At 36.1% G+C, this 21,932-nt stretch overlaps 1 protein-coding gene across 1 annotated transcript in view; it reads right to left on the bottom strand.

Moving 5' to 3' along the window:
* MRPL13 (mitochondrial ribosomal protein L13) overlaps nt 1–21,932 on the bottom strand; it is a 49,208-nt gene that overhangs the window by 15,516 nt on the left and 11,760 nt on the right. The window contains exons 3-5 of the mRNA XM_080803173.1: nt 16,328–16,421; nt 9,667–9,727; nt 2,714–2,800 (exon numbers count right to left, since the gene is read on the bottom strand). Of these exons, the coding sequence (XP_080659299.1) occupies nt 2,714–2,800; nt 9,667–9,727; nt 16,328–16,421 (242 nt within the window). The remainder of the gene's footprint in view (nt 1–2,713; nt 2,801–9,666; nt 9,728–16,327; nt 16,422–21,932) is intronic.

Here is a 21,932-nt window from a genome sequence, read left to right as displayed (position 1 = left end):
AAATTGTGTGAATAACTTCTATAATAATCTTTCACCCAGTGACTACAGAATATGCTGATAAAATGGTGGCTTTTCTAATTCAGTGTTATTTCTACATTTTTTAGATGATATTCTCTAAGGAGAAGCTTTTCCTTCTCTAGAAAGGAAAGGGAAATTATTAACGTGTTAAAAATAATTTTGGGGGGCACCTGGGTGGCTCGATGGGTTAAAGCCTCTGCCTTCGGCTCAGGTCATGATCCCAGGGTCCTGGGATCAAGCCCCGCATGAGGCTCCTCTCCTCCGCGGGGAGCCTGCTTCCTCCTCTCTCTCTGCCTCCCTCTCTGCCTACTTGTGATCTCTGTCAAATAAATAAATAAAATCTTTAAAAAATAGTAATAATAATTTTTGGACTATAATCGTGGGCTCACAGATTTTCATCTCCTACTCAACATAATCCATTATTATTACCATTCATTTTGAGGCTCACACAGTCCCATATTTGGTCAGTGGGCACCAATTCAAAATGCCTTCGATGTTCTCTTGATATTTTTGAGCACTGCCTTACTTTCTATTACTTATTATTTTACCAGTATAAACAATATAGAAATAAATTAAGTGCATGTGTATACTCTATACTTTGTTCTTTCTCCGCTCCAGACCTAGAATCAACCATTCCTCCAATGAGAACCAGGTTCCTTTTAATAAGGAATAGCGCTTAGAAAACAGGATCTGGGTACTAGTTGTGTTTACTTCTACTAGTCCTGTCATATAATTTTTATTTATTTATTTTTTAAAAGATTTTGTTAATTTATTTTTAGAGAGAGAGAGAGAGAAAGAGAGAGAGCATAAGAGCATGCACGAGCAGGGAGAGGGCAGAAGGAAAGGAAGAGAATCCCAAGCAGATTCCCAAGCTGAGAATGCAGCCGGGGGTGGGGCTCGATCTCACAACCCTGAGATCATGACTTAAGCTGAAATCAGGAGTCAGATGCTCAACTGACTAAGTGACCCAGGTGCCCCTTGAATAAAAATCTTAACATGAAAAGACAGTTAAAGTAAAAAATAAATAATCTTTAAGGCATTCTCCAAAACATCTTAATTCTCTCTTCTCTAATTCGTTCCATCTCTTTGTCCCCATGCTTCAGTAAGTAGCCAATTTCATTTTCTCATTTATTCTTCCTGAGTTTCTTTATGCAAAAAGCAGCAGATATAGTATATATGTGTGTGTGTGTAAACATATATATGTATAACACATACAGAAGGTAGTATCCTATCTGTACTTTTTCACCATGCTTTTTTTCACTTACTAATGTATCTTGGAATACATCAATTCACAAGAATATTTGGCATTCTTTTTTTATAATTACATAGTACTCAACTGAATGGATATAATATTGTTTATACAATTACCTATGAATAAACTCATTTCTATTATTTTATTATTATAAATAATATGGAAACATTAATCTTGTGTATCTTCAGAGTAAACAGATTGCTGGATCAAGCGTGATTCTCCTTATGTATGTCTGGTATTATATGCAATGTTACCTCATTCTCAGATTCCTTACGGGTCGCACCATTTTGTACTCCTACCAGCAATCTATGAGTGTCTACTTCCTTATGTTCTGGATAACAAAATGTGCTATAAAGCTTCTGAATGTTTGACAATCTGTTTTGGGGGGAAGGCCCATTAATTTTATCATCTGAAATTATTTAAGTAATTTGATGTTCAACTGAACTACCACGAATACTTAAAACATCCATATTCAAACCTGACTATCTTACAACTAAGATTATCTATTTATATATACACATTTTGTGAGTGTGTCTTTCAGAAATTACAGACTCTAAAAAATGGGACAGTACAATCAGAAACAAGTTTTAATATTGTGATTTCATGAAAGTCAGTTATTCTTAGATGATGACATAGCTCCCATACTTGTTATCTACGAGGTAAAGTGAATACTGGAAAATTCTACTCATTCATGCAAAGCAAAGGTAATATATTAACCATTTTGATAAAAGCATGAATAATTTACTCATGCAGTAAGCTAACTAACTAGAGCACTCAGTGGCTTAAATAGTTGATACAACTTGGTATTCTGGAATTAGTTTCTATGTTATTCCTCTAGCAGGAACTATAAGGACAACAATCACAACCGTGGTAACGATAGCAACAGGCACTTCCTGTGTCAGGCCTGTTCTAAGCATTCTACAAATGTTCTCTCATTTAACCCTTACCACAATCTCGTAATACAGTCAGTACCCTTATTTCCATTTTACAGATGAGAAAACAGGGATAATAAGTAAACACCCATGGCCATAAAGTCAATAAATGGTGGAGCATGAATTCTACTCCAGACAGTCTGATCCTAGAGCCTGGACAACTATTTTATTATAGAACTTCTACTGTTTCATTACATTATACTAAAGAGAAAGCCTAAGGACTTAAAATAGTTTAATAGTAATAAATAGAACTATTTTTTTTTCCAAGTACTTTTTTAGCTGAATAAATTTTGAGTTAGGAACAAGTATTCTAAAATTAAATCAAGGAAAATAATTAGCAACCAAAACTAAGTTATTAATCCATGATCACACAAGGTTTGCTACTAGTCACAAAAAATGTAAATGAAATTCATGCTTTTAATAGCAGATGAAATTAACAATGAGTACTCTAATTTAACAGGCTCTGGCCATGTTCCTGTGGCAGCATCGTTACCAACGACCACTGACTCACCTCATCTGGGAAAAGATGCAATCTCTGCATCAGAGTTCTTCTGTGAAGGTTTTTTGGCAGCATGCCATAAATAGCTAGTTTCACAATCTGAAAAACAGATATATGCAAGACTCAATGAGAAAAATCTGACTTGGGATGTAAGAAGGCAACCGCATTTAGAGATCGTGACAAAAACAAAGTGGGCTAAGACTCAAAAGAAATGAAAGAAATTAGGACCTAACTGTCATTGTTTTGTGCATTCCTATTTTCTTTAGGCTCTATCTGGTTTAATTTATGTTTAAAGGATAAGGACAATAGGAAGAGGTTAAAAGTAATCTATATATGTGATGTTTGATAGAAGAAGCAATTCTCTAAGCTCGTACAAGAACCTACCTATGGCTCAAATCTGTCACATACTGAAGAGAGCAGAACCCAGGGAGGCCTTAAGCCCTGTTTCCTCCAGGCAGATCAGGAGGTTTCACATTCATACAGTAAGCATGGCCAGCCAGTTTTGAGACTGACTCCCTAAACTGCAAATCTACAACAACAGGAACAGTTAACATTCACTGAAAACTTACTGTGTATACAGTGGCCAGCTGCACCACATTTGTTGTCTTGTGTGTGACGCTGAGTCTCGTTTCACACACAAGAAAACAGATTTAGTGAGGTTAAAGAGCCTCCCAATTTCACATAACAAGTGGCAGTGCTGGAATTCAAACCAGGCGGTGGTCTTACTCCCAGAATAGACACAGAGTACACGCAATCACGCCCACAATGTGTTTGTCTCTCTAACTTCTCAAGAAGACAAAAAGTCCTTTTCTCTCTACCATACCCATTCCCAAGATGGCAAACTAATCTTGCGCAATTTACTTTTCCCTTTTTAAGATTATCATCTTTGTTGGTCTGAATGTGATTTGATATATATGTTGTCAAGAGAAGGTCACACAGCGTCATGCTGTGTCCCATAATCTCCTGGGGGCCTGCTGGTATACAGTATTACAAATGCACTGCGAGGTCTTCAGTAAGCCACTGATAGGGACATTGGAGCGCTGCATCAATTTTTACCATCTGTACACATAATCCAAGAATGGAACTTGACATACATTAACCCCACTAAAACTATACATGTTAGAACAGTGTTGCACTATAAGAAGATTTCTTATTTCTTTAATTTTCTCAAGTCAGACTACAAAACCTGACTACATACAAAAGCAAACGTAACCCCAAATATATTTCCCAGTTTAGTGCTGTTTATACTTTATGTACTGGAGATTTTAATAGAGATTTCTATTGTTAAAAATAAAAGCAATTAAAAATTCAGTTACTCAGTCACACAAAGCCACATTTCAAGTGGCCAACTGCCACATCTGCCTAGTGGCTTTCATGTTTGACAGTGTAGACACAGAACATCATGACAGAAATTTCTACTGGACAGCAGTGATCTAGATATTCGTCTTTAAAATTTTAATTTTTAAAAATCTTAAGCAGAAACTGACAGTGTTAAGGCTACTGAGCATCTTCTCTGGCTAAACTAGTCGTTATGTCCTCTGAATATCCCAACAGCAATTTTATTGTTATGGTAGGGTTATGTGGCATTTAGGGTTCATGTTCTTAAAAAAACTGTAGTTGTAGTCACTCGAATTAATAAGTTGGTTTTTTTAAACTCGCCCTATTAAAAAATGCAAATGTAACAGTCAAATTAGAGAAAGCTAGAAAGTGTAGAAAGGTTTTAAGCCAACAGGGAGAGAGAAAAAAGGAAGACATACAAACAATATTCGCCCCAAATAATAGAATACAACATGTGCATGCAATCAAGTAATTATAGCTGTACAGGCTTAAGTGTTAAGTTCTAAGGAATTCAGAACGTAAGAAAGACAGAATAAAACGAGGTTAATAAATATTAAAGAACTTCCACATCTGTAGAACAGGGTGTGTACCATTTGTTTCACACAAAATAACTTTATTAACTATGGGGGTGAGGGGAAGATAAGAAAGGAACCATGTTAGGAAAAAAAATATAAGGAAAAAGAGGTGGGGCATCTGGTTGGCTAAGTCAGAATCACATGTGACTCTTGATTTTGGGGTCGTCAATTCAGGCCCTACATTGGGCCTATTTTGGGTGTAGACATTATTTAAATAAATAAAAACTTTAAAAAAAAGAAAAAATATAAGGACAAAGAAACTATTAATGAAACTAAAATATATGATAGAGGGATAAGGAGATGCTGAATCAACATATTTATTTGAGTTTACAAATAATGACCTGTATAATTATAAAAATACTTTCAAATATTTAATAATTTACTAATAACTATTTAAATGTATTAATTAATGTATTTTACAAACAATATTCTAGGACAGTACTGAAATGAGAAGCATGCATTATGAAACAAATTCTCTTACAAACCCATACACCAAGTACTGATTAGCAAATTATGTCTGCTGGCAGAAGACCTACTGTTCCAGACAAACACTTAAATATTTGATTTGGAAGTAAAATAACTGACCTCTTCCTTAACAAGCCATTCTTTTTCAAAATACAAAGTCAAAGTTAAGATTTAAAAAAAAAAAAATTAACATTGTTTAAATGAGGTAATAATTCAAATGGATTTAACTTTGAACTATTTTCGAGGCCTTCATTAAACATTTTGTAATACATTTTAATCTTTGTTTAAAAAACATAACTTGAGACAATTTCTATAAATGTTATCTACTGCCAAATCCTTATTAAAAAGTTGGAACTATACTGCCGCCTAGTGTATAATGAGTATGCCTAAATAACACAGAAATTTAAATTTTAAAAATATTTATCAAATATTAAAACTACAATTTGTTGTGGCACTTATGGTATATAAGCATGGTACATATGGCACCATATGTAGCACATATGGTACAGAAGCCCTTATAACTTTTTAATACCATTAGATGCAATCCATACAAACAGTCAAAATAGGATATTTTATTTCCTGTAATAGTCTAAAAACATGTTTTGAAACAGAACATCAAATATTTCTTGAGCAACTTGAGCATATTTTTGTAAAACACCTATAAATGATAAGAAATAAAAATAAATAGTAAAGCATGAAACTTCCAAATATTACGTCAAGACTTACTATAACAAAATACGTCCTTCTCCCTCATCTCCAAGAAAGTTTTAGGCAGTATTACACCAAACAAATGAATGTATCCTAACAGTAGATACCTATTTTTATTCACCATCGTAGGGAAATAAAAAAGAATGTCTTCACAGCATAACACTTTTTCATTTATGAATATATTTAGGTATAAAGCTACAATAGTTCCTAATGGGGAAAACTATTATTTATTCTATGAGTACAGTTCAAAGACTGAGTTATGAAGAATTAAGGAAGGAAAAATAAAATTGTGAAATGGCAACGGGAGACTTTGTTTTTAGTAATATCGACAGCTAATATTTAGATTAGAAACTTCTAGTACATAACTCAAATGATAAAGAAATAAATATCAATGAAATTAATAATACTGTTTTAAAAAATCTTTTCTAAAGCATGGAAGCAACTAGAGGGCAGAAGTAAGAGAAAGTAGTACAAAAGAGTCCTAAGGCTGGCATTTGCCCAGAAGGCATCAGCTTAGTGCAGGGCTTGCATTTCAAAGGACTACCCCTTTTTAGTCAGGAAGTAAGATCAAAGATGTCCTCATAAACCTAGTTCAACAGAAAGAAGTCAATACCCAGGGTACAGAGTAGGGAAATTAAAAAATCAAATCTTTACTGATAGGAAACATAGAACTATGAGCCTGATTGCACAAGGCCTCAAGACCCCAAATTCACCTCTTTAAAAATGGGGATCAAAACCCAGAAGTCTATAAAGTATAGCTTAAAGAAGTCTTAGGTTGGTATAGCCCCATGCACCTGTCAGTAGCTAAGACAATCTTTTTTTTTTTTTTTTTAAGATTTATTTATTTATTTTAGAGAAAGAGAGTGTGTGCAGATGTGCGGGGGTGGGGGGAAAGGGCAGAGTGAGAAGGAGACTCCCAGGCATACTCCCGCTGAAGCCAAAGCCCAACCTGTGGCTTAGTCTCACAGCCCTGAGATCGTGACATTGAACAGAAGCAAAGAGTTGGGCACTTAACTAAGCCCCTGCCAAGTAAATTTATGACGAAATCTACTCTGGAGATATAGGTCCTAAAGAATTCTCAGTGATGAACTTCAAGGTACGTGAGCTTATCAAGTATCCTGAGCAGAAACAATATATTACAGACCCATAAAGACCACAAATATTAGAATCAGATATAAACACTAAGAATTATGTTTACTCTGCTTAAAAAAAATAAGAAGGAAACAAAGTATGACAAAGAAACAGAAAAACTATCAAAACTGACCAGCAAACTTGAAAAAAGACAAACAGTAAATCTTCAAGAAAAAAAAAATAATTCAAAATAGGACTCAATAAAAAGGATGAGACATAAGTAAAAGTATGTCTCAGATGAGACATAAGCAAAAAGACAGAGAACTAGAACACAGACATAAAGAAATTATTGGGTGGGTTAAGTGGGTTAAGTGGGTTAAGCCTCTGCCTTCGGCTCAGGTCATGATCTCAGGGTCCTGGGATTGAGCCCCGCATCGGGCTCTCTGCTCAGCGGGAAGCCTGCTCCTCCCCTCTCCACCCCCTCACCCCGTCTCTCTGCCTGCCTCTCTGCCTACTTGTGATATCTCTCTGTGACAGACAAATAAATAAAATTTTAAAAATAAATTATTGACAATGCAGCAAAGACAGGGAGACACAAAATATGAAAGAGAGCTAATGAATCATGTACAATGAAATAAGACAACTACTGTAAACACTATCAATTTCCAAAGGGAAAGAACAGATAAAGAATAAAGGGACCAATATTTAAAAGACCCAAGTGCTGACAAATTTTCAGAACTAAAGATATCAGTCCTCAAGCAAAATAAATAACAAGACTTGAATAGAAACAGAAAAACCAACACCAAAGGAAAGAAGACAAAATACATACAAAGAAATAGTTACATTGACATGTGACTTGTCAATAGCAGTAACAGAAGCTAAAATCTGAACAATAGCTTCAAAGAGGTGAGACAAAAAAATTTATGCTAGAATCACATATATTGAATAAGCAAAACTAACTTTCAAGAAAGAAGGCAAAGGCGCCTGGGTGGCTCAGTGGGTTAAAGCCTCTGCCTTCGGCTCAGGTCATGATCCCAGGGTCCTGGGATCGAGCCCCGCATTGGGCTCTCTGCTCAGCAGGGAGCCTGCTTCCTCCTTTCTCTCTGCCTGCCTCTCTGTGATCTCCATCTGTCAAATAAGTAAATAAAATCTTTAAAAAAAAAAAAAGAAAAGAAAAAGAAAGAAGGCAAAATAAGATAGTTTCAGACAAAAATGAGTTTACTATTAAGAGAATGTTATGATAGGAATGCCAAAAGAAATATTTCAAGAAGGAAATTAATCCCAAAGGAAGGCTGTTATGTGAAAGGATTTATAAGCAAAGAGAATCATAAAACATCAGTAACTGTGTAAAACAGTAACAAGAATGTTGAACTGGAAGGGTTTTAAGAATTTCTGAATAGAGAAAGAATTATAACTGTGAGGGAGAGTAGGTGCTAAAAATCCTCTGAGGGCCTTGATTTGATCTAGAGGAAAGTAAAGATATTGATTAATCTTAGACTTATAATAAATAAACTCCATCCAAAAAAAGGCAAGAAAGAGAGGGAAAAAATAAAACAAAATCTAGTTAATTTAAATGTAAAGTAAAATGACATTTCAGGCAAACACTACGAAAAGAAGGCTGATACAGCTTATTAACATAAAAAATACATATACCTGGAGTTAAAAAGCATTACTGGAGGGACACCTGGGTGGCTCAGTGGGTTAATGCCTCTGCCTTCAGCTCAGGTCATAATCTCAGGGTCCTGGGATCGAGTCCCACATCGGGCTCTCTGCTCCTCGGGGAGCCAGCTTTCTCCTCTTTCCCTCTGCCTGCCTCTCTGCCTAATTGTGATCTCTGTCTGTCAAGCAAATAAATAAAATCTTTAAGAAAAAAAAAAAAGCATTACTGGAGATAAAAAGGGCCAGTATATATGCTAATTAATTCTTAGGAACAGTATAATTCCAAACTTAAATTCATCTAACACTAAATCTTCAAAACATATAAAGCAAAAACTGACAGAACTACAGGGGAAAAGTAAATCCACAATTGAGATTGTAACATAACTCTTTTATGTAATCAATACATCAAATGAATAAAAAAAGGTAAGACTTTTTTTGTTCTGTTTTGTTTTTAAAATTTTATTTATTTATTTGTCAGAGAGAGAGAGAGAGAACAAGAGCGAGCACAGGCAGACAGAGTGGCAGGCAGAGGCAGAGGGAGAAGCAGGCTCCCTGCCAAGCAAGGAGCCCGACATGGGACTCGATCCCAGGACGCTGGGATCACGACCTGAGCCGAAGGCAGCCACTTAACCAACTGAGCCACCCAGGTGTCCCCAAAAAAGGTAAGACTTTTGACTGGAACATATTTTGCATATTTGATATAATGAATATGTAAGCATACATAGATACAAACAATGCTCTCTGAGATGTTTTCAGTGAACATATCATATTCTAGGTAATCAGGCTGGTATCAAGTAATTAAAAAGAAAAGCAACAAAACTGTTTGGCTACATGCAAAACATAGTAAATAGTGCTTAGAAAATATATAGAATTGAATAATAATACATACAATTGAGTAACTGAAAACAGAATTGAATAATTCAATAATTTAATATATAGAATTGAATAATTAGAATTTGGAAAATATATAGAATTGAATAATAGTAATAATGATGGGTTAATACTTAGCAAAACTTGTGAGACACAGTTAAAGTGCAGAATTTATAGCCTTGCATGCCAGTTACGTTAGAAGAGAAGCAAGACTGGAAAAACAGTTTCTGAACCAGTTTTTCCACAGATGATAAACAATAAAAAATACAATAAACTTACTGCTACTGGATCCTTCTGGTGTAGTTGAGCAGCTGTTACTTGTTTAAATCCACCTGGATAGCTGTGAAGAGAAGCAAAGACTTAAAACTGAGAGTAGGGTATGACATAGTATTCTTGAAATGAATATTGTTTTATAATATGAAAACTATTTTTATTATGAAATTATTCTTGTTTTGGGAAACCAAGCTGTTCATTAGTGTCTTAAAAAAATTAAGTAGTGGGGCGCCTCGGTGGCTCAGTGGGTTAAGCCTCTGCCTTCGGCTCAGGTCATGGTCTCAGGGTCGTGGGATCAAGCCCCGCATCCGGCTCTCTGCTCCGCAGGAAGCCTGCTTCCTCCTCTCTCTCTGCCTGTCTCTGCCTACTTGTGATCTCTGTCAAATAAGTAAATAAATAAAAATCTTAAAAAAAAAAAATTAAGTAGTAACCTGATGCTATTTGAAGTTCTGTTCTTTTTAAGTGGTCAAATATCATTATTTCATAAAAGTTCCATATCTTGGAAAATTCTTGATATAATTATCTTTCTAGGGAATTAAAGTTTTCATTCATTCACTCACTCATTCATTCATTATGGGGCAGTTTATCATGTTTGAATTAAGAAAGAAAAATCAGTAAACCAATATGCTTCACATTTCCTACCAAGTCAGAATGTCTATATAACCTAGGGGTCAAGTTTGGGGAAAACAGTGGTAGACCACTTTGGTTCTAAAGTGGAGTTCAGGGCGCCTGGGCGGCTCAGTTAGGTAGGCAAATTGCCTTCGGCTCAGGTCATGATCCTGGAGTCCAGGGATCGAGGCCCGCATCAGGCTCCCAGCTCCACAGGGAGTCTGTTTCTTCCTCTGACATTCTCCCCTCTCATGCTCTCTCTCACTATCTCTCTCTCAAACAAATAAATAAAATCTTAAAAATACATAAATAAATAAAGAAAGTGGAATTCATACTCTGAGCAGGGAATGATCCTGTTTCCGATTAAAAGTTGGTAAAAGATTACTAAGAGTAATACGCTGGTCCTAAGTAATAAAATATTTCATTGCATTCATATAAAAATATATATAAAATGGATAAATTAGAGGTTAAAAACTATATATATATGCATATATACATATACACACACCTATGTATATGGGATACACACACACACACACACACACACACACTCTGGATAGTACTGGTGGCAGCTTGGTAACTTGGATCCCCCATACCCCAGTCTAGAATTTAGATTTGCCAGTGGCTAAAGTATATTATTTAACTCATTTTACCTTTTCATATAAGAGTTTATTCACATAAGAAAATGAGGGGCGCCTGGGTAGCTCAGTGGGTTAAAGCCTCTGCCTTTGGCTCATGCCATGATCCCAGGGTCCTGGGATCGAGCCCCACATCGGGCTCTCTGCTAGGCAGGGGGCCTGGTTCCCTTCCTCTCTCTCTGCCTACTTGTGATCTCTCTCTCTGTCAAATAAATAAATAAAATCTAAAAAAAAAAAAAAAGAAAGAAAGAAAGAAAGAAAGAAAATGATACTATCTGCTCCATCTACCTCTCAAGATTTTTATAAGAGCCAATGAGAAAATGTTTGTGAAAGTGCTTAAGAAATTTAAAACAAAAACAATATATAGATGTAAGGTTTCATTATGTTGAACGGATAAATACAGCCTAAACAATTTCTGGGGAAGGATAAAGGAAAACATAAGCTCAGTGCACTCTACAAAAGAAGTTAAAGATTACCTAAATGTGATTCCTTTCATAAGTTTTTTTCGACAAGACTTGAAAACATTTGAAAAAACCACATTTCAGGAATAAAATTTAAGAAGCAGATTTAGAAGTCTGCTGAGAAAGATGGATAATTTTCAAAGTGATATTCTTGCATTTGTTTCAAGGAATTTCAGTTTCAGAAAAAGAAATATCTGTCTAGACTTCAATTCCTGTATTCATTCTCTCCACGGAAAAAAGTACTTTATACCTTCTATGCTAAAGATCACCTTTCTGTTTTGAACACTGGGATGCCAAATTCTAAAGCATAATACCATCTACATTTTATTTCAGGAGAAGAGCATAAAATTCTGAGCAGACGAATGACTTGAAGAGTATAATAAATACTCTGTTGATTTTTACTGGTGAAAAAGTAATTATACTTCTTCCTCCAGGGATAGCCTGAATGGAAGAGAAGAAACTTTGTTTTAAATGTTAGTCAAATTTTTTTCAATTCAAATTAATTCAGTAAATACCAAATGCCTACTGTGCTGAGTGCTGGGGATGTACAATAAATATAACAGTATCCTGTCCACAGGAAAAATGACTAAGTGAGTTAGATGCTTACTGAGGCATCTAATAGTAGGCTATATTTCTAACTTATACCAATACATTTTAGATGACTGAACAGTTAGATGTCAAAGTTCAAGGTGCACACATACACATCTTGCCTGACCTCTAAAACCAAGTGAAGTGAATGTTTATGAAATGTTTAGATGAGAAAAGATTTTCTGAGACTGGAAAACACAGAAGAAACTATAAAGGAAAAGAGATTTAATTATATAAAAGTTAAATAACAAAGCACAACATACAACAAAGCACATCATAAAGAAAATTCATAAAAAGTACATGCTATCTAATGGTGGAATAGTATTCTTAATAGATTAAATATGCACAGGAAGTGCTAAGGAAAGCATTGACACCTTATTATAATGCAACGTAAAGAATCAGATGCCCATCAAAGTAGCAGAATCTTATTTTTAAATCGTTTTTAATGACAGTACTGTGTCAGCTGTTTTACCATAGACATTCTTATGCACTGCTAGTGCAATATTACAGTAATGTTTGGAAATACCTTTTAAAAGATCTATTATCATCCCTTAAATCTTGAAATTCATTACATTCCTCTTTTTATTTAGAATACGCTATATACTGAAAAAGCCTAATGGATAAAGATGTGTTTCAGCTCTTTATGAAACTAAAAATTTTAATTAAAAAAATAGAACAATCATTTTCTATGCAAATTGTATTGTGTACTACTACACAGTGACTTAACAATAATATTTATCAAAAAGCTTTCTGGAAATTTTATATAAAATGAAAAAGGGTATAAACTTGTATGTGTAGTAAAATGTTTAGTCCACGGGATGAAAATGATTTTTAGCTCCTTCTTTGCATTTTTCTGCATTTTCTAAAATTACCATATATTAACATTTTTACAACTAGAGAGTTAAATTTCGAATACATAATGTAACCGTGTTATGAGCACAGTAAGAGTGGTACCTCCAGAGAAGTGAAGGAACCAAGTGAAGAGTCAAGAAAAACAGAAACAAAAAGTGACTAACTCTATGGGGGATGAGGAAATAGGGAAGGCCTTCCACAAAGGTGACACATGAGTCAGGTTTTAATAGGAGAAATATGAGAGGTCTTGAGAAACATTCCTGTGAAGGAGAGTAATACATGCAAAGGCAGAGAGGCAAGAAATAGCAATATGTTGGCTAAAATGAAGGATTCTGAAGCAGCAGGGGTAACTGGGTACCAATAATTTTTACAAGAGTTTAGGTTTTCATCCTTAGAAAAGAGAACTTGACCGAAAAGGACACTGCCAACAGAGGGCATCACACCAGCTGTTTGCTATTGGTGGTGTTATTACTTTCTTCATTTGCAGTTATTACTACAGATATTATTGCTACAGTAATTACTATAGCATTTTGGGTCAATACATTCCCTTTCTGCTCTTATCACATTGTTATTCTGACTTTTCATATTTCCTTCCCCCATTATCTTTTAATTTTATAGAATTTGGTTTATCTGTAGAGATTTCCTAATAGTAGAAATTACTAAAGCTCAATGTGAATTATTTTGGTTATGTTAAATAACAATTTCATAATAAATTTAAGAAGAATGGGCAAAGGATGGCTAATGGAAGCAGAGAAGTTATTGCCAGCATTTAAGACCTACTTAGGCAAGAGATGAAAGGAAACAGATGGGGACATGAAAGTCTGCTTGTCTAAGAAGAAGGTGCAAATGGAAATAAAGTAATTTTAACCAAGAATGAAAGGCCAACATCTCTTTTTTTTTTTAAGATTTATTTATTTTGAGAGACAGAGAAAAAGTATGAGTGGGGGAGGGGTATAGAAGGAGAGAAAGAATCTCAGGCAGACTCAACACTGAGCATGCAGCCCAATGCCGGGCTTGATCCCAGGACCCTGAGATCATGACCTGAGCTGAAATCAAGAGTCAGCTACTTAACCGACTGAGCCACCCAGGCACCCCTTTCAGGGATATCTTGCATGACAGTATAGAAGGTATGCTTAATTAAATTTATGTACGACCTGAAGCAGAAGGGTTAACTACCACATTACATGACATACTCAAGATCTCAAAAGATTTTAAAAAGCTGGAGATAAAACTTAACTTAAGGTACTGCAGTTGTGTTAAAATGTAACTAAAACACACAGGATAGAATATACATGGCTCAACAGCAGCATGTTTAAGACAGACTAGGGAGTTTCAGCTGATCATGAACTCATTGTACTACCCAATGATATGGCCTTGAAGAAAAGTTCTACTGCAATAAAGGACTGCATTGTACTATCCATTATACTGTACTATACCAGACTATCCCAGTATACTAGAAAACCATCAGAACATAGCCAGGTGAGTATATTTAGTTAAGAAAGACACTGACAAGAAACGACTCTTTCTAGAGTGACCAGGATATAAAGTGAAGTGAGGCCATATGAAGAACTCTGAGGGAGCTACAGATGTTTAGCCTAGGGAAAAGACAAATCAATGGGCTCTAACTGATCCCTGTCTCAAAATTATGTGAAGGATGCCCTGTGGAAGAGAGAGATTTTATACTGTCCAAAGAGGAGACCTAAGACTAGTATGAAAGCTAGAGAAAAACAGATTGTGATTCAATAGCATAAAGATCTTTCTAAAATTTAAACCACTTTAGGGCTCCTGGGTGGCTCAGTCGGTTAAACCTCTGCCTTCAGCTCAGGTCATGATCCGGGAGTCCTGGGATTAAGTCCCACACTGGACTCCCAACTCTGCGGGGGGTGGGGGTACTGCTTCTCCTTCTGCCTGCTGCTCCCCTGCTTATGTGCTTGCTCTCTTTCTGTGTCTGTCTCTCTGACAAATAAATAAAATCTTTAAAAATATAAATAAAATTTAAACCATTTCAAAGGTGGAATGAATGGGCTGCCTTACAAGCCACGAAATGGCTATTATTCAAACACTGGCAGGAAGACCTGGATCTTGAAAGGTACGTTGTGGGGATTCTAGGTATCTTCCAAATTTGGGATTTTGTTCACCACTCCTTAAACATCTCACGTGTTTTCAGATATTGGAGATGGTTCAGGAAATAGCAATAACATGAATGAATTATAGGAAACAAAAAGAAGACTGACTAAAAAATGAGAATAATTTGAACCAGAGAGGTTATGTGGAAAGCTTCTAGGAAAAACAAATACTGTCAGTGATAACTAGTTCTGATATAGTTCTGTGCGTTTTTTTGATTGAGTAAATGTAGCATATGCAAAATTAGTATTTTCTTAAATGCTAATTTTTAAAAATAGCTCTTTAAATTAGATCTATACTACTTTTTTAAGGGATGGGTTTATTTATTTAAAAAAAATTTTTTTTAAATAATCTCTACTTCGAATATGGAGCTCACACTCATAACCCTGAGGGGAAGATTGATACGCTCTTTGAACGGAGCCAGCCAGGTACCCCCTGGTAAGACCAATAGTATTTTTACAGTGATATATTTCAACTGCCTATCTTCCTTGACAATGGCATTATCTTTTTTTTTAGTACAGTTGACAAATGAGATTACATTAGTTTCAGGTGTACAACTTAGTGATTCAACGACTCTGTATGTCACACTGGGCTCACCACCAGTGTAGCTACCCTCTGTTACCATATGATGCTATTACAATACCACTGACTATATTCCCGTTCTGTACCATTTATCCCCAGGACATAGTCATTCTGTAAATGGAAACCTGTATCTCCCATTTCCCTTCACCCATTTTGCCCATCCCCTCCATTCTCATCGTCTCTGGCCATCATTAATTTGTTCTTTGTATTTATAGCTCTCATTCTTTTTGTTTATTCATTTGTTTTTCAGATTCCACATATAAGTGAAGTCATATTATATTTGTCTTTCTCTGTCTGACTCTTCACTTAACATTATACACTCATGTTGTTGCAAAAGGCAAGACCACATCCCTTTTTGTGGCTGAGTAATATTCCAGTGCATGTGCACATGTGTACATCATTACCCATTCATCTATCAGTGGACACTTGGATTGCTTTTCTATCTTGCCTATTATAAATAATGCTGCAATAAACATGGGATACATATGTCTTTACAAATTAGTGTTTTCATTTTCTTTGGATAAATACCTAGTAATGGAACTACTGGATCATATGATAGTTCTATTTTTAATTTTTTGAGGAACCTCCATACTGTCTTCTACAGTGGCTGTACCAGTTTGCAATCCTAACAGTGCATGAAGGTTCCTCTTCCTTCACATCCTCACCAACATGTATTATTTTTTGTCGTTTTGATTTTGGCCATGCTGACAGATAAAAGGTAGTATCTCTTTATGGTTTTGATTGGCATTTCCCTGATGGTTAGTGATGCTGAGCATCTTTTCATATGTTTGTTAGACAATGGCTTTACCTTACCCAGTATGTGAGGAGTATACTTTTTGTTCCCATTTATTTCCAGAAAATGCAATGTGCCTTGTGTTCATTATGACCACATGATCCCCACAGTCACCTAGATTTAAAAAGAACAAAGAAAAAAAGATTCTATAATGAAAGCCATGACTTTAAGAAAAAGCGATCTTGGTTATTTATAAAGCTTTTCAAAATCTAAACAACACATTAAAAAATATAAAGCAAGTCATAGTGCAACACCAAAATCCTTGAACAGGATTTTGCTGTTCTGTTCCTCTTTAATATAACATCTAAGTATAGAAAGAGTTGGCCAGACATTTGGAAAATCTCAACACTGGAAGGTAAAAGAGAATATAATAAAGATGCCAATAACAACAATACATCTTTGAAAGGCAAACTATTGTTATTCCTATTGTCTTTTCCCATTATTAATCACACTTTGCTAAAATGTTTATATTAACATACCTTTAAATATTTAACACAAACTTTCCCTTAAAAATAGACGACAAAATGAAAACAATACGCATATAGAAGTAAAAAGGTATGTTTTACCAATAGGCAAATTGAAAACAAATGTAAAACATCACAATTGATTATTCTTCCCAAATTCAGAGAACAGAGTAGTATGATCTTATGCTTAACTACTAACCCACGGCTTTTTCCACCCATATTTTAACTAGCTACATTTAAACAGCCACTCTCAATTATGACAACATGCATTATCTGATAAGACAGATGACCTAAAAATGAAAATATATGTATTAGATTAATTTTCCAGTGAAAGTACCCCTAAATTTGCCTGTTCCTCTTTAAAAAAAGTAATAAAATAAAAAGTCAACATGCAGTTTTCACAGAAGTCACTATACATCATAAGATCAAATAATCAGAAACTTTTTTTAAATGCCTATTTTAGGGGTGCCTGGGTGGCTCAGTCATTAACCATCTGCCTTCGGCTCAGGTCATGATCCAGGGTCCTGGGATTGAGCCCCATGTCATCGGGCTCCCTGTTCAGTGGGAAGTCTGCTTCTCCCTCTCCCACTACCCTGCTCGTGTTCCCTTTCCCGCTGTGTCTCTCTCTCTGTCAAATAAATTTAAAAAATTAAATAAATAAATGCCTATTTTACTAACAGGGAAACTTAAAAAGATTCTAAAAGTTTATTTTAAAAAAAGGAAAAAAAAGTATAAGTAAATACCATATATGGAAACTAAGGATTACATTATCAGATTCTATGCAAAGCTTTGAATTTGAATGATAGCAATTTCAGAGAGAAGTGCATAGTCTATGTGGAACAAGGGTAAAGGAAAGAGGATAAAGCAGTAGGTTTTCTTTACCACAGTGAAAGGGAATCTAAAAATATAAAGGAAAGTCCCAGGAAGCTTACTGTGAACAGGCTGAAAAGATAGTTTTGTATTTGGTGAATTGCCTCAAGTTCCTAAAAGTGACCCACAGTGGGCTACTAAGGCAATTGGGCAAATGAATGAGAAAAGCAAAGAGGGTGAGAAGAGATCTACACCTTTTCAGAGAATGTTGAAGTTACCTTAGGTTTGGAGCAGACATTTACAGCTGAAGAAGCTAAGGCCTGCTAAGATTAAGTGATACGCCAAAGCTCACACACCGTGTTACTTAACACCTGTTCTGGCTCTTTCAGTGACACTTATGTGGAGGAAAATGAAATTTTTACACAAACAAAAGCTGAACTTATTTATAAAATGTTACTTAAGCTTTGAGTATGCAAAAAGCACCTTGAGCTACTCCAAACAAAGCTACTCTCTTTTGTGGAGATCAAAAAGGATCGATCTTTCAAAGGACATTAGAAAGAATACCACAGAGCAGATGAAAATCACGTTTTTTCATCTCTAAGGTATGAACATCTAATCTGGGAAAAGTTATTCTCCCTCAATAACTTATGCCAGATCTCTATTAAATATATTATTAGAAGCACTTCTCTGACTTTAAATAGAACTAATCAGCAATTAAATATTTGGGTTTTTTACTGCATTACATATTAAAACAAAAGCCAATATCATTAAAGGCTGAAATCCTGAATACAGTATAATCATTTCTGTCTAAATTTCTTGTTAAATGGACAGATTTCATTTTAAAGTTTTAACTAAAAAATTATGCTTTATAATATGCACCAAATGAATGTAAGTTGGAACCCTACTGCCTGATGAAGAGATGTTCCAAGAGAAATTCCTTCCAGATTAAAAAAAAAAAATTAGAGTTCAGTAATTTTTAGAATAGGAATTTTGAGTTTAGTTGTAAAAATTCTCACCTTAGATGTGTAATGTTAATTGACTCCTTTCTATAATATTCAGTGCTAAACTAAATAAATGAAATAAATTAATTAATTTAAAAAATCAGGTGCCAAATAAATTCAGACAAAATCAATCGAAGTGGAAACTCAAAAGCTTCCTGTCAGGGAACTGAAGGTCTCACGAGGAGTTACACGATCAGGGGTGTTTCTTAGTCCTATAGCTTTAGTGTTTTGGCTCGTTCTCTCCCCAAAGCCAGAACTCACATTTTTTCCCCCAAATTGCCTGGGAGAAAGGAAGTAACATGCCAGGGCCTGAGCTCCTCATCTTATGGTCACTTTCTGGCATTGTAAGACTCACAGTCATCTAAGTGGGCTTTATCCACCTCCTCCCTCCCACCAGTTTATTTTTTAATGAGCAAAAACGGAGTCAGAGGTTGAAGAACTCCGCTTTGATCGCATGGTTAATTAAGTGGTGAAGTTCAGATTCAAATACAATTCTAGTGACTTCAAAGACAAATTTTATCCTCTTTACTACACCAGGATGGCAAAGAGGTGGCAGGGGTAACAGCATTTGGAGGCAGTGATATCAGTCACTGACTGATCATGCACACCTTTCCACTAAGTTCTGAGGACAGCTCAGAAATCCTTCTCAATGGACTCCTCCCACCTTAAAGTTACGCGTCACTGATGGGGGAACAGAAGGCTGGCTGAGGACTAAGCAAAAGCTGACACCCTGCAACCTTCCCCGCCCCCACTCCTGGGTGACACATATGTAACATTCTTCAGAAATCTCCCAACTATCTTAATGTTAATACCATGCTAGAGGAAAAAACCTTGATGATGACAAGGCCTCAAGGCATCCAGTCTCTTATAGGTCCTCTTTAGCGTATGAAAGTACTACTGAAACCTCCCTTTTCCTTAGCTCCCCCAACCCCATCCTACATAACCTGCCACCCCTCACGACCCTGGGGCAGCAGCTCTTTCTGCCATGGGTCCTGTCCCTGTGCTTTAATAAACCACCATTTTGTACAAAAGAGGTCTCAAGAATTCTTTCTTGGTCATCTGCTCCGGACCGCACCCCACCGAACCTCACTTATATTCTAAGACTTCATCATCACCTTTGTACTTCACCACGTACCAATTCTTCAGATAAGGTATTCAAAGAGACCTACAGCATAGCCTCAAAATCTCTAGTCTTACTTACCAGTTCTTTCCTACACCAAAGTTCGTACAAGGTAAGCCATACTACTTGCTATACTTGCTATTCCCTGAAGCATTATTCCATTATTTCTATTCAAAACACACACACACACACACACACACACACACACACACACGAATGTATATACAGATCCTATCTTTTCTTTGCTCCTTCCACTAGAAATACTCTCCTGACTTATTTCCACTTGCTGAATTTTATCCATAAAATTTAAGTTCCACATAAATATCAAGTTCTAAAATAAATACCAGTCCTTCCATAAAGCCTTTCCTAACACCAAAGCCAACTTCCTTTGAGTCCACAAAGATGCCTGAATTTCTCTTATGATACTGATTTAACTCTATTTTGTCCTATCGTTTGCACATTTTATTCTCCACCTACATCACAAGTTTCCTTCTGAGGATTCTTAATGTAGACTCTTATATAATGGGAGTTACCAGTCACAATAAATGTTAAAAAAAAATTCCTGGCATTCACTTTAATGTAAATAGGGCTTGTTCTATCATGCCTGGCTCCCATTCAATTCCTTTCCTAGATTACATGGGAGACACTCCTGGTTCTTATTTTAGGAATTGGACCATTCAAAACTGTCTGAGCTACTCAGATTCCATACAAAGGTAGATTCAGATGTAGATGTATATAAGCTTGGTAGGCTCTTCCAAAATCTGCTTTATATTCCTTTTCCAATTGACTGATTAATTAATCCACTTACTACTTACTAATGCCAGGTATTGTTCTTGATGTTGGGAATATAGCAATGAATGCAACCGAAATCCCTGTTCATAGTAAATCTTACATTCTAGTGGGATGAGCTAGACAATAAACAAGTAAAATACACAATATGCCAGGAGCCGATAAATATAGGGGCATAAAGAGTAATACAGAAGTATTATTAATTGGCACAGGATTTTGTGTTTTAATTTCCCCAGGACAAAGGTCCAGAAGTACAACTGATACACAGTAAACTCATGTTTAGTTGTTTTTGTTTTTTTTTTAAAGATTTTATTTATTTATTTGAGAGGCAGAGATTACAAGTAGGCAGAGAGGCAGGCAGAGAGAGAGAGGTGGAAGCAGGCTCCCTGCCAAGCAGAGAGCCTGATGCAGGGCTCGATCCCAGGACCCTGGGATCATGACCTGAGCCGAAGGCAGAGGCTTTAACCCGCTGAGCCACCCAGGCGCCCCTCATGTTTAGTTTTGTAAGAAACGGCCATGTTCTTTTCCAGACTGGCTCTACCATTTTACATTCCTGCCAGCAATGTGTAAGTAATCCAGCTTCTTTGCATCATCAATAGCATTTGTTGTTGCCACTATTTTTCATTTCAGCTATTCTGATAGGTGTGCAGTGATATCTCATTGTGGTTTTAATCTGCATTTCCCTAATAACTAATAATATTGAATTTTTTTACGTGTTTATTTGCCAACACATAATTGGTCATGTCCTTTGCTCATTCTCTAATTATGTGTTTGTTTATTTCTTGTGGGCTGTATGGTTTGCAAATATTTTCCTTCAGTCTGTAGCTTGTCTTTTCATCCCCATTCATAGCACCAAATCCTTGTTTAAAAGTTCTTTGGTTTAGGGGTGCCTGGGTGGCTCAGTCAGTTAAGCATCTGCTTTCAGCTCAGGTCATGATCCCAGGGTTCTGGGATCGAGCCCCGCATCGGGCTCTCTGCTCAGTGGGGAGCCTGCTTCTCCCTCTCCCTCTGCTGCTCCCCCTGCTTGTCCTCTCTCTCTCTCTCTCAAATAAATAAAATCTTTAAAAAAAAAAAAGTTCTTTGGTTCAGCTCAGTGGCTTTAAAACTGTATTTGATAGAGATGTCAGGTTCTGAGAAGGTGACTCACAGGAGCAAGGGTCCAGCATCTTCCCCCTCCTTTGGCCAGCACAGCACTGCTTTGCTTGGTTTTGTTTTTTTAAAGATTTATTTATTTGAAAGAGAGGGAGAGAGAGAGAGTGAGTGAGTGTGTGGCGGGTAGTAGCTAAGGGAGAGGGAGAGAGAGTCTCAAGCAGACTCTGTGCTGAGTGTGGAGCCTGATATGGGGCTCTGCTTCATGACCCTGAGATCATGACCTGAGTTGAAACCAAGAGTCAGACACTTAACCAAGAGCACCACCGATGCGCCCCAGTGCAGCACTGTT

Source organism: Martes martes (genome assembly GCF_963455335.1).
Source record: "Martes martes genome assembly, chromosome: 4".
In the NCBI taxonomy this organism is placed as follows: Eukaryota; Metazoa; Chordata; class Mammalia; order Carnivora; family Mustelidae; genus Martes; species Martes martes.
The sequence above is the reverse complement of the archived record's forward strand: the minus strand, read 5'-3'. Positions and strand labels throughout refer to the sequence as shown.